The 12,867-nt window shown below is 41.1% G+C and overlaps 1 protein-coding gene across 8 annotated transcripts in view; it reads left to right on the top strand.

The window, feature by feature from the left end:
- The window catches only part of grm3 (glutamate receptor, metabotropic 3), a 39,371-nt gene extending 29,583 nt beyond the window's left edge, over window positions 1–9,788 (top strand). For all 8 annotated transcript variants that reach the window (XM_031293542.2, XM_031293544.2, XM_031293548.2 and 5 more), the window contains 7 exons: window positions 903–1,145; window positions 1,265–1,454; window positions 3,238–3,547; window positions 3,667–3,860; window positions 4,161–4,293; window positions 6,728–6,905; window positions 7,828–9,788. In XM_031293542.2, the coding sequence (XP_031149402.1) occupies window positions 903–1,145; window positions 1,265–1,454; window positions 3,238–3,547; window positions 3,667–3,860; window positions 4,161–4,293; window positions 6,728–6,905; window positions 7,828–7,904 (1,325 nt within the window). In that variant the 3' untranslated portion in view covers window positions 7,905–9,788. The remainder of the gene's footprint in view (window positions 1–902; window positions 1,146–1,264; window positions 1,455–3,237; window positions 3,548–3,666; window positions 3,861–4,160; window positions 4,294–6,727; window positions 6,906–7,827) is intronic.
- Window positions 9,789–12,867: the final 3,079 nt, after the last annotated feature.

Here is a 12,867-nt window from a genome sequence, read left to right as displayed (position 1 = left end):
TGAAGAGTGATGCTTTATAAACCCTGTGTACGCTGCACTATCCCCAGCCACATCATCATTTGACAGGGGAGGCAGCAGCGTAACACTCAGCTCTGTACAGTGTGTCAGCAGCACAGAGTTGATTGCTCCACTGTAAGGACAGAAGTGGCACAGTAGGAGTGACATACACTTTGTCTGTGTCAGAACGTCCAAGTGTCAGCACTGTCAGGTCCAACACTGCCTGCAACACATCAAGAAGTTACTATTTTTCCCTAGTCCACAGCTACTTTTCTCCTTGTTTTTTTGGTGGTTTCAGCATCCTGCCAATTTTACAATCTCTTCTGTTCCCACATCCTCAGGGTAGATTGTAATCCTTTTACAACAACTTGTATACAAACCAATTTGGCAGTTTCAGCAGTGTACCTCCCTCACATAAGAGACCCAGAGGCTAATTCTATCAATGTGTGGGTAGCTAGAGCACTGCCCAGAGATGCAGTCCTCTGCCTTCATGTCTATATGACTTTATGAGCAGTTTGTTAATGATGCATTTGGTAATAACCTTTGTCAGATCAGAATTTAGAACAGTGTTTTTGTCCTGATATGACCTCAGGGAAGGATGGGAGGCCATTGATGCACACAGACATCACCGAGCATACCAGGCATTTATAGCCTCTTAGCAAATACTTTGGCAACTGGCTGGTCTTCAGTAATGAAAACACTGTTGTAATGCCCTTCACTGTCTGTTCTGGACTCTGAAGGCTTAACTGACCATGGCTTATTGTCTCTGTCCTCACTGGTGCGTCTAAGAGGCATCAATGAGACATCAATGGGATGATTGTTTGTGATCGTTTAGCTTTAATCTCCTCTTTCCACTCGTCTTATCGCTCTCTTTTCCACTCTTTGTCTCCTCTCACCCCCTGCAGCCCCTTTCTCTCCTCCAGGCAGTGAGACAGTAGTGAAGTTTGATTCCCAGGGTGATGGCGTGGGCCGATACAACATCTTCAGCTACCAGCGCTCTGCCGATCGTTACGGTTACGTGCCAGTAGGTGACTGGGCAGAGAGTCTAACTCTGAGCAACGATCTGATTCACTGGCCCAGAGAAGTGGTGCCCACCTCGCAGTGCAGCGACCCCTGTGAACGCAATGAGATGAAGAAAATGCAGGCAGGTAGGAAACTGAAATTCAACAAAGTTCTTTTTATCACAGTGACATACCATACCAAGCAGCAGTGCCTTTTGAAAAATCTGAGACTGTCACATTCTGCTGTTCATATTCCTGTTTCCCAGGTGAGTACTGCTGCTGGATCTGTACAGCCTGCGAGCCTCATGAATACCTGGCTGATGAGTTCACCTGCTCGCCCTGTGCTCCTGGCCAGTGGCCTACTGATGACCTGACGGCCTGTTACGACCTTCCTGAGGACTATATAATGTGGGAAGATGCCTGGGCCATTGGTCCAATTACCATCGCCTGTGTAGGGTGAGTGATAAAAGGCCGTCAACATGATTAAACAGTTTCTGACTGGTCCTGAGGTCTGTGTGTGTGTGCGTGTGTGCGTGTGTGTGTGTGTGTGTGTGTGTGTGTGTGTGTGTGTGTGTGTGTGTGTGTGTGTGTGTGTGTGCGTGCGTGCGTGTGTGTGTGTGCGTGTGTGTGTGTGTGTGTGTGTGTGCCTAATTGTAGAGTTCATGGACTTGCAACAAAACCCTAGTCTGTACAAATGGTAATAAACAGTCTATGAATAAATGCTTTTACATGGCTTTAAATAAAGTGTAAACACAAGAGTCCACAGTCTGAATTCTATTTATTTACTTATTTTATTTTCCAGTAGTAAGCAGGAAGCAACGTCATGGTTAATATTATGGGTTTATTTTATTCAGGTCAACCGTGTATGACCGTGAACATAGGCCGTGTATGTGTGTATGTATGACATATTACGCCCCTAACACTGTAATAGGCAGCATATTGAAGGTAACACAATTAGCATTCACTTTAAACATTTGTTTACCGTAACCATAACCACACACACACACACACACACACACACACTTTCCAAACCAACCGTATCGAGGGAATTTGCCACTGGGAGCTGATCAATAACCAGATAGATACAGTTAACAAGTTACAAGCACGTAACAGTGGGATATAATATTTGTGTGATTTAAACAGCTTCACTAAACGTGACAAACTATAGACTTTAAACGTAGCACTCGCACATTAAATGAGCGCCATTTAGATAACGTTATAGCTGTAGCTTCATAGCCTAAATGGCAGAGTACATACATATGAAAATAAAAAAAGATATTGAACAACATTGCTTATTTGTGACAATCACGTAGTGACAGTAATCATGATTAGCAATGAACCATGTTTCACTTACTTCTCAAACATACAAGAACTTTCCTCCTGCTCATCCACCGGCTCCGTTTGTCAACAACACACTCACTTCCGTTGTCGCTTATGTGTTTGTGTTGTAGCTTTTGCGTTTGTGTTGTAACTTTTGTGTTTGTGTTGTAGCTTTTGTGTTTGTGTTTTAGCTTTTGTGTTTGTGTTTTAGCTTTTGTGTTTGTATTTTAGCTTTTGTATTTGTGTTGAACCATCTCGGCCACCGTAGATTTGGGGATGTTTACACTCCAACAACCTCTAGACACACATTTTTCCTTGTCATACTTACAATATACTGTAGATCTCCACTTGATTACAAGAACTATGCTGCTTCTTTACTTACATGTCTTCTACATGGATTATCAATGGTGAGGATGCTGACTTTTTGCGTTTCTTGTTTTAAAACTAGTCAACTGAAAACAGCTTTTTCAACCAACTCATGGCCACAGCTGATGAAATCTGCCAGTGACTGTTGTTATTTCAGCAAAATCATTCAAGTCGTCTGTCTTGTACCAAAAAGCCTGCTTTTGCCCACCTTTGTCTGAAGTCAAGGACCCATAGTTTAGAAAATAACTAAGAAATTTGAGTGGTAAATCTGCTGCCATTACACTGTATAATATGTGCCATGTGGGAATGGAAAACTTGACAGGTGTAGCAACAGTAACTAAGGGGGTGGGGCTTAGCAAACAGTCAATTTACTTGTGCTTTTCCATACTTTAACATGTACAAACTGTATTATTATATGGGCCTATATTGTGATATATTTTGTTATATTAAAAGCTCAGCCTGACTTGTTTATTAGCATTTAAGCACTTAACAAAACTGTGACTTCATGAAACTGCTTGTCTGTTTTGCTGCATAACTTCCCTCTTGTCCACAGGTTCATGTGCACCGGTCTGGTGTTCTGGGTGTTTATCCGACACAACCACACACCGCTGGTGAAAGCTTCAGGCAGAGAGCTATGTTACATCCTCCTCTTGGGAGTCTTCATGTCCTACGCCATGACTTTCCTCTTCTTGGCCAAACCATCTCCTGCCATCTGTGCCCTCCGGCGCCTCAGCCTGGGCACGTCGTTCGCTGTCTGCTACTCCGCCCTCCTTACCAAAACCAACAGAATCGCCAGGATTTTCAATGGCGTGAAAGACGGAGCGGGTGCAGTGAGGCCACGCTTCATTAGCCCGTCCTCTCAGGTGAGTGATTGCAGCATCATGTCCATCCATCTGCATCAGTCAGATGGATGGATGGATACATAGACAGACAGACAGTGGATCTTGATGACCTTACCTTCCTCTCTTGTCTTCTTTTTCAGGTGTTCATCTGTCTGAGTTTAATCTCTGTCCAGTTAGTGATGGTGTCAGTTTGGCTGCTGCTGGAAGTTCCTGGGACACGGCGCTTCACGTTGCCAGAGCGACGACAGACTGTCATCTTAAAGTGTAACGTACGCGACTCCAGCATGCTGTTGTCACTGGGATATGATGTGCTCCTGGTCATCCTGTGTACTGTGTAAGTGTACATAACTGGTTTGATTTGCCATGATAGTATATTTACAGTATGTCCTCCACCCCGGGACACTTCGTGCACTGTTTGGCGCCATGTTTTTATGCACACCGAGAAAAAAACATATTACAGTTTGCTGATTTAAAACTACAAATTGTGCTGGGATGAATTAAAAAAAATCACAAATCAGTTTTTCTTTTAATTTCAGAAGTTTTGTTTTCATAGCAACAATCATTTCAGAAAAGTATGTATTAGTTTTTCCCCTCTAGATGGTGTCTAATCAGAAATATGATTCTCTCCCTCTAGGTATGCCTTCAAGACCAGGAAGTGCCCCGAGAACTTCAACGAGGCCAAGTTTATTGGATTCACCATGTACACCACCTGTATAATTTGGCTGGCCTTTCTTCCCATCTTCTATGTTACATCCAGTGACTACAGGGTATCTTCTTGAACACACACACATGCACAATACTTGGCTCTGTCTTTTAGGAGGACGTTTCATTGACCTACATTAAGAGTCAGATTCAGATTGTCATTTCAATATGTTAAAACATGAAGGAACGAAATTCATTACCCAGGTCCAGCAGTGTACACCATAAATAACACTGGCAATGTTTTAGCTAAAATAGACACTCTAAATAATAAATAAAACCTAAAACCTATAACAAATAAAACAGCTCAACAGAACAATATTTCCTGTTAAGTAACCCTGATCCTGACCACAACTGCTATACGACTAACCTCAACCCAACAAAATGTAATCCTAAACTTAATGGAAGTTCAACATTTAGGCAAATGTGCTCATTCACTTTCATTTCAAGAGTTAGATGAGAAGATTGATACCACTCTCATGTCTGGATGCTAAATATGAAACTACCGCCAGCAGCTAGCTTATTTAGCTTAGCATAAAGACAGGAAACAGGGGGGGGACAGCGAGCCTGGCTCGGTCCAAAGATAACAGAATCACCCATCAGCAACTCTTAAGATCACTAATTAATATGTTGTATCTCGTGTGTTTAATCCATACAAAACCTGAAGTGTACAAATGACAATTAGCCGTTTAACTGGAGGTTATGTTCCCGCTTTTTTGTGGTTAGTCTGCTGGCTAGAGGTGTGGTTAACTCTCGGCAAGAAAGCTTGAAAATGTCAAAATATTCCTTTATAATTTCATAATTTACCTTCTGGGGACCTTTTTTGTCCTCAAACTAGAGGGGGGCTCCCTATAATGTAACTGTGTGAGCAGTTTCTTGGCCCCTCATCATGATAAATACTAGGGGTGGTACGGTTCACAAAAGCCACGGTTCGGTTCGTATCACGGTTTTAGGGTCACGGTTTTCGGTTCTGTACGGTTCTTGTTATTTTTTCTTTTAATCTTTAACACTCCAGAAATATACTATAGCATATGATATATAGCTAAAATTAGCATATCGAATGCATGTTCGGTGAACTATTTTCGTAAAATACGAGATCGTATTCAGAACGAGACGCCATTAGAGTCTGTTTTGAAATTCGGGAGCAGCAAGAACCACGTGACACGTTCGTCCAATCAGCTGCCATGTGTTGCGTTCGTCACGCTCATCCCCCTCGTCGTTTCCAGTAAGTGTTTTAACATAGGTGTCGAAAGTGGGCACTACGGCGGTAAGTGGTTAGGGCACATTAATGAACCGTGCGACACACACACGCTCTGAACCGAGACATGCGAACCGAGCGCTTTGTATGTTTTTTCATGAACCGTACCACCCCTAATAAATACATGCACACCGGTCACAGAACAGTAACAACCCAGGTGTAGTGGCAACTTAAACAATTTCTAATCCTGCTGGCAAATGTCCCATCTCTGCAGTATTGGCATGACAAACAGACTCTGGCAAACTGCTGACACATGTCCAGATTAAAGGGGAGTGAGTGTTCACCTGATCCATACAAACCTTAAGCGCGCACACACACACACACACACACACACACACACACACACACACACACACACACATCTTAATCACACACTTACACAAACACACACACTGTGCACTGTATCAAAGGGCATAAGAGAGGAGTGCTGATGCCAAGGCTGCTCATTTGATCCCTATAAAAAAACATCTCTCTCTCTCTCTCTCTCTCCCTCTGGAAATCTCAGCATTTCCTTGGCCTTGTAATCTGACTTTAAGATTAGTCAGGTAGAGGCACAACATCACCAACATGCACAACCACCCACTCATACAGTATACACACACACACACGCACATACACAGAGGAGATGTTGAAGGGTTGATCACTCATGTGCTTCTCTGTAAAGTGATTCTACTGTGAGTTGCTGTTTTTTAACCCTGTAACACTTTTCTGCCACACAAAGTTAGACACAACAATGATATGGCAGCCTAAAAGGGATATACAACATACACGCTTCCAGACCTACCTGAGATTGTATTCATCTTGTACAATAAATCACAGAGAATGAAGTTAAAGCTACCACTCAGAAAATGTTAAGTCTGGCCTCTGTGGTCTCTGTTGATGAAGTCTTTTATTGATCCGTCCTGTAATTGTTATCCTCTGAACCGTTGCAAGGTAACAGAGTCTGCCAATAAACAGTTATACTCTCAGTTTACAGGCCTCATTGGCTCTGTGTACGTATAGTGATTGGTTAATTACTTTAGGCATTTCAATGCTTTAAATGTATCCATTCAATGTATAATTGTTGCATTTTCTGTTAAGCACTTTATAATACTCATTCAAAAAGTGCCTTTGAAAAATGTTCCTATTACAGATTATTATCCTCAAATTAGCTCCTAATGGCAATTGCTTTGTACTACATTAACATAAGATGTATCCATCAAAGTCTGGCTACTAATTACTGTCTCCTCCTCTTTTCTCTGCAGGTTCAGACAACTACCATGTGTATCTCAGTCAGTCTTAGTGGCTTTGTGGTCCTGGGCTGTATGTTTGCTCCTAAGGTCCATATCATCATGTTCCAGCCCCAGAAAAATGTGACCAGCCACAGGCTTAACCTCAATCGCTGCAGTGTCAGTGGGGCTGCCACCACATACGCATCTCATGGTAGGTTACATGCGGTTACCTCATTTTTAAAGAGACAGGGGTTTAGAGCAGCACTCTCTTGCTCTTTTATTATTATGCCTCTGTCAAATAGGTGTTTTCAGCATTCAATATTCAGCACAACGGACAGCTCTTTCAACTTTTGCTATAGGGGATACATAATCTTCAATTATAAACTATCAATGTGTTTGTTTTCTGTAGTTTTTGTATCTTATTTCTATAGTACAGGTTAGTTATAATGTCATGTCTCCAAATGTGGACTACTGTTACTCCAAAGGTGTTACCTTTATTGTTACCAGTTTCAATCATAAGCTAGTTGGACTGTAAAGAATGGCATAACATTCACAGAGCTGTAGTGTTGAGGACAAGGAGAGGCCAAGAAAGAAGCAGGCCCCTAAGAAGTGGCTGGAATCTTTAAAATATTTTTAAGGTTTTGTGACAACAGCTGATATGCAGCATGTGTAACACACATTGCACCCCAAATTAAATATAAAACTACAGTATTTAATTGGCTTCACAAAAAAGATAATTAAAGGGTTGGGTGCAATTAGAAGTTTTTACAAATGGCATACCAGCATCTACACCACCTGTGATGTAATTTGCATCATGTATGTGACACTTTTCTTTTCATTTGATTTGCCTATAAGGGCAATGCTGTTTCTACACTAGCAGCTAGACCTCATCATGACTATTTTTTGTAACTTTTTTTTAATGTGATTTCAGGTCAAATGTAATGGCATACTGTGAGAAATATATATTGATTCATTGCTAGTTTTAAGAAAATGTTTTTCATCCATTTAGCAGCAAAAATCATCAACTGAGGAAGACCTTATGAACGATTATGCACAAATCTAATGTCAAAGAATGTTTGATTTTAAATTAATTATCTTCGTCTTTTTCTTTCTCGTTCTATCTTGTTTTATAGCCTCTGTCAGCGCCCACCGCGTCCCAACCGTGTGCAACGGGAGAGAAATTGTCGACTCCACTACTTCCTCTCTGTGACCACATCCAGTCCACTCATTAAAAATGCCCCAGCGACTGTTAGCCAACCCATGAACATTATCCCCCTCAATCATCATTCCCCACCCTATTCACACACTGTATACCCACAAAAAAACACACATATATACATATGTACACATACACACAAATACAAGCACAAACAAACAACCTTCCTTGTGGACTAGAACTGTATTGTTTCAAAAATGTAGAAAGTGTGTAACTATAATTAAATTATTTTCTAGGGATGTACATACATGGAATCAACATTGTTGTAAGTAGAGAAACAAAAGAACAAAAAAAGTTTTTAGGAGGAATTTTTGGAGCCTTTGTTTTTGATAGCTTTGTTATGATGCGGTGTAAAAAGACAAGCACTTAATCATGGTAGGAGGGCGTGTGTCCCTCAGTCTGGATGCACATTTGTGGCTCTGCTTGCCTCACCTGCAATATCCCACAGACTTTTTATTCTCTTGCTTTTTTGTAGGTCTCATTGTAATAACCAATTATGTATGCATTTCTATTGTGTATCTGTACATTTGTACATTATACTACTGATGGTTCAAACAGCACAATGATGACAGTCTTGTAACCCTAGAATGAATGTGGACAAAAGCATAAACTGGAAGCTAAAGGAAGGCTGTAAAGGACATGTACAAAAACTCACCCAACTCATCGACTTACAGTTACACTGTGCCAGAACACAATTTTCAGTTTGACAGTTCATCTATTCACATCTTGATTGATTTTCTTTGCATCTTAGATCCTTATAAAGAACCCATTGTAGCTGTTTTTGCAGGAAAAAATATGTTTGCTTTTGATACAAATACTCATTTTTCTATTTCTAATCATGGAATCCCTTTATCTTAACGGCCATAGTTCCAGACGTGTGCACCAAGGCAACAGTATGTTCACTCCCACTCTCAAACTGCCTATTTCCTTAGACAATTGCTGTAATGGATTTCTAATAATAACTGGTGACAGGGCTGAAAAGATATAGCACATCAAATGCATTTCTTTTGCTTCAAAACTGTCAACACAGACAGTGCTGCGGTAGTTCTGTCAACACAAACTGGTGTCTTACCCAGTAATTATGAATTTGTGCTCAGATGACTCAAACACTAATGGAGGGAAACTGTCTGCTTTGCTAAACACTTGTTGAATTTTTCCAACTACAGGGGAGTGGTAGGTCATGTTTCCATGCCCCATAGATACAGTATGTGGTGATGTTTTGAATATGGCTATGTGCCTTAATGTATGTTTGATAGTGTTCCAGGTAGAGGTTTAAAATAGGTCAGTTTTACAGTACCAGCTGCAAATCCTTGTTTGGTAAATGTAAAAGTGACCCCAGTATAGAGAACATGTTTCAGGGCAACACATTGTCAGTTAGTTTTATTCCCTAGCAAGCCTTCTGCCATTGATTGTTTACCTGACGTGTTGAAACAGTGAATCTGAGGAATCCTTAGGTTGAAATGACTTTCTCTACACCCCCATAACACTGCTTAGTGGCTCCAATAAAAGAAGGAAGGGGAAGAGAAAAGCTCATATACCATTAAGATGAAGTCATTGACTCGTTGACTTATTGAAGTGTGCAGTTTACATGTCTGTGTTAAATGTGTTGACGTTGAGAGGCACAGTGGAGCAGCTGGCTACAGCGGTCCCAGAGAGGCTTACGCGGGGAAGCAGAGCACACAATGTCAGCTGCTGGCACATCTAACAAAATGATGTTAGAGTAGAACTCATATGCACAACATACATAACATTTATCAAAACATCCCATCAATCTCTCTTTTTGTTGCTGGACATATCCCAGACTCTCTGCTGTGTGACAGTTATGTAGTGGAGGGAAATAAATGACAAAAAACATGAATAAAGTTATTTATGAAAAACAATCTAAATAGCCTAAATTAGTGGACTAATGTATTACTATACATTTTATTTAATTTTAATGAGTGGCCTCTAATGCACGAATGTATTGCATTTAGGATGGTAGTAAATGATTAATAAACTGATCTTAAATGTTGCATACAATAATATGCTGTTAAAAATAAAGTGTGACTGTTATACTTGACATTTCTAACAAAATATGTGATCAGAATCACTTATTTGCAGCATTTTAGAGGAGTTTCTCCATGTTAAAATTTATTTCGTAGGTACAGGCAGAACTGTTGAATATACATCTCTTGACCGGTCTACACCTTTGCACAGCCGTACCCAACAGCACCCTGAGATTATTACACTAAATGATAGATTTAAAGAATTTTAGAGTATGCGTCAAGACGAGCCGACCTACATTGGGGCGTGTGTGTTAGGTGCAGAGAGCAGGAGGAGAGAGCGATGTGGCAGAGCAGAGGGGAGCTGCTGTTGCTGGATTATGTAAAGCACTCCCACAGCCCAGAAGTCACAGCGCTTCTATGGAAGCTCAAAGCATCTCAGAGATTCACAGTCTTTGTTAGCAGAAGGCTTAGCCATTCAATCAGTGGTCCTGCTCCCACAAGATACACCCCACATGGCAGGTTGCTATGGACAACCACTGCCACATCCGCTGCCGGAATGTCTATTTGTCTGCATGAAGAGGAGGGTGGGAGGAGGGGTGAGGAGAGGGCGAAAGAAGAGGAATAGAAAGAGGAAAAACGGGTTGCTGGTTGTGATTCAAATTGGCAGTGACTGATGAGATTTGGCTCAGCAAGGCCCAGTACTCTACTCCCAGCTTTTAATGGCCACACAAATAGAGCACTTAACCCTGATTCTCCTCTCATTTGGTCCAGGGGACTAGTCTCGGACAACAGTCTCACACTCTTCCTCTGACCCTCTCTCTCTCAACACACCTCACCCCTTCAACCTTTCCCCCACCACCTTGTGCCCGCTTCATCTCCACTCTATGTGTGAAACTTGCTGCTGAGTCGGTCTCAGCCAAGACCACCTAAAGCCAAACCAACAGATTGGTAGCCCACACTTAAACTAAAGCACACAGAGCTGGGTGCCCAGTGCAGCACATGCCAACAAGGCGGCCTTGAGGATGTTGGAGAAGGGATAAGGTAGATAAAGGAGTTGGAGAGTGTATGAGGAAATGAAAATGGGACTCACACCTAAAGAAAATGTATCACTTTGAAATACATCACCTTTCAGATTATCATCTCATGTACCCACTAACTCTATGTGGAAGCTTATTTAATTGGCTTTACTCATGAATATCCCTTTCAAACAGCTAGCCACCCACTACAGACATTGTTCCTCTATTCAGCCTCTGCCAACTGCCATGTGCTGTACAAAGGTCTCTGTGCTGTGGCCCCCTGCTATACAACAGAATGTGTCCTTGGCCTCTAGGCTTTGAAAAAAAAGACAGGATCTCTGCGGCGAAATGAAGCTGAGTCAAAGCTGAACTCTGGAACTGGTCAATCAAAGCAATAGTTCCGTGTTTATGAAACGTGCAATAAAGAGGCTGTGATGACATCATAATAAATAACAACAAGCAAACAGCTGGTGTTGTCTGCTCATCCTTCTGTGTCCAGTCTGTTCTGCTGAGAAAAAGTGGTTCAGTGTGTCTATAAATCTCAGCTAAAATCTATACGTTGAATGCTAGTGTAGATTTGTCTCTACAGCAACAGCTCCTCACCACACCTTACACACACACGCACACACACACACACACACACACACACACACACACACACACACACACACGCTCTATTCATAGTTGTGTTGGCAAATGTTGAAAGACGTCTTTAACACTCCTGCCTAATCTGTTCCCTAAGTGATGGCACTCCAATTAAACCATCTACTGGAGTGCTCACTGCCTTAGGACAATGCACTCCAGTGTGTAGGCTTAGTCTCCTCAAAAAAGACTGAAAGACAAAAATAAACAAATAGAGAGATAAAGTAATGGTGTAAAGAAAGAAAGAAAGAAACCGTTAGGGCGACGTTTGTCTGTAGTTTTCTGTCCTACGCGGTCAGGATGTTGATTCGGTTCATGAAAATATTGCAGTACTCAATGTTCTCAGGTCATTTCTGCCCCTGTATCTAATTCCTGGCTCCATCATATTGCCTATAGTTCCTTCTTTTGCAGAACTACATGTTGACTGTTTTCTTGTAGCCAGGTAATGGTCGCCCTCTGGTGGTAGACTCAAGCCATTACACAATTAACAGTCATACATAGAGACAGGAATTTCCATCCCCATTAAACTGTTAGGACGCATGCATGGTTAATGGGCTAGCATTGTTGGAAGGAGTACTCAAATCCTTTACTCAAGTAAAAGTACCAATGTAGCAATGTAAAAATATCCCAATTTCAGGTAAAAATCATGCATTCAAAATCTACTTGCATAAAAGTACAGACAGAAGTATTGTCAGCAAAATGTGCTTTAAGTATCAAAAGTCCTTGTTCAGCAGAAAAATATGACTCCTGTGACAGATATATTTTGTTATATATGACATAATACTGATGAGCAATATGCAAGTAGCAGTTTACTGTTGTGGAGTTTGTGGAACAAAATAAATCTGAACGGTTGTTAGATAACTAATGGTGTCGAAAGAAAAGTACTGCAAACATTTGTATTTTTTTTTTTTTTTTACTTTTCTCTATATATACACTTTCACCTCTTTGGAACTCCCAAAGTTATTTAAATGAAACTACCTGATGAGTTTACGGAGAAAATCATGCTTTTGTAGAACTGCTAATTGTTAACAATGTGATACTTTTTCTTATTTTTAAATACAATCGTAATCTTAAAAAATTAACCAGTAACTATGGCTGTCAGATAAATCTAGAGGGGAAAAAGAAAATGCATATTCAGTATTGCACTGCACCTGAGTAAATTGTACTTTTCACCACTGTTGGCTAGTAGCATTTCAGTTAACACTTGGATTCCTAATGTATGCTTGTAGGGAAGCAAAGAACTATTCAAAAATGTGTTTCTCTGTTTTCCACTGCCCTCTACAGGAGAGCCCAATGAAGGCCAGTAAAGAGCTG

The sequence above is a fragment of the Sander lucioperca genome, chromosome 7 (assembly GCF_008315115.2).
Source record: "Sander lucioperca isolate FBNREF2018 chromosome 7, SLUC_FBN_1.2, whole genome shotgun sequence".
Lineage (NCBI taxonomy): Eukaryota > Metazoa > Chordata > Actinopteri > Perciformes > Percidae > Sander > Sander lucioperca.
The sequence above is the reverse complement of the archived record's forward strand: the minus strand, read 5'-3'. Positions and strand labels throughout refer to the sequence as shown.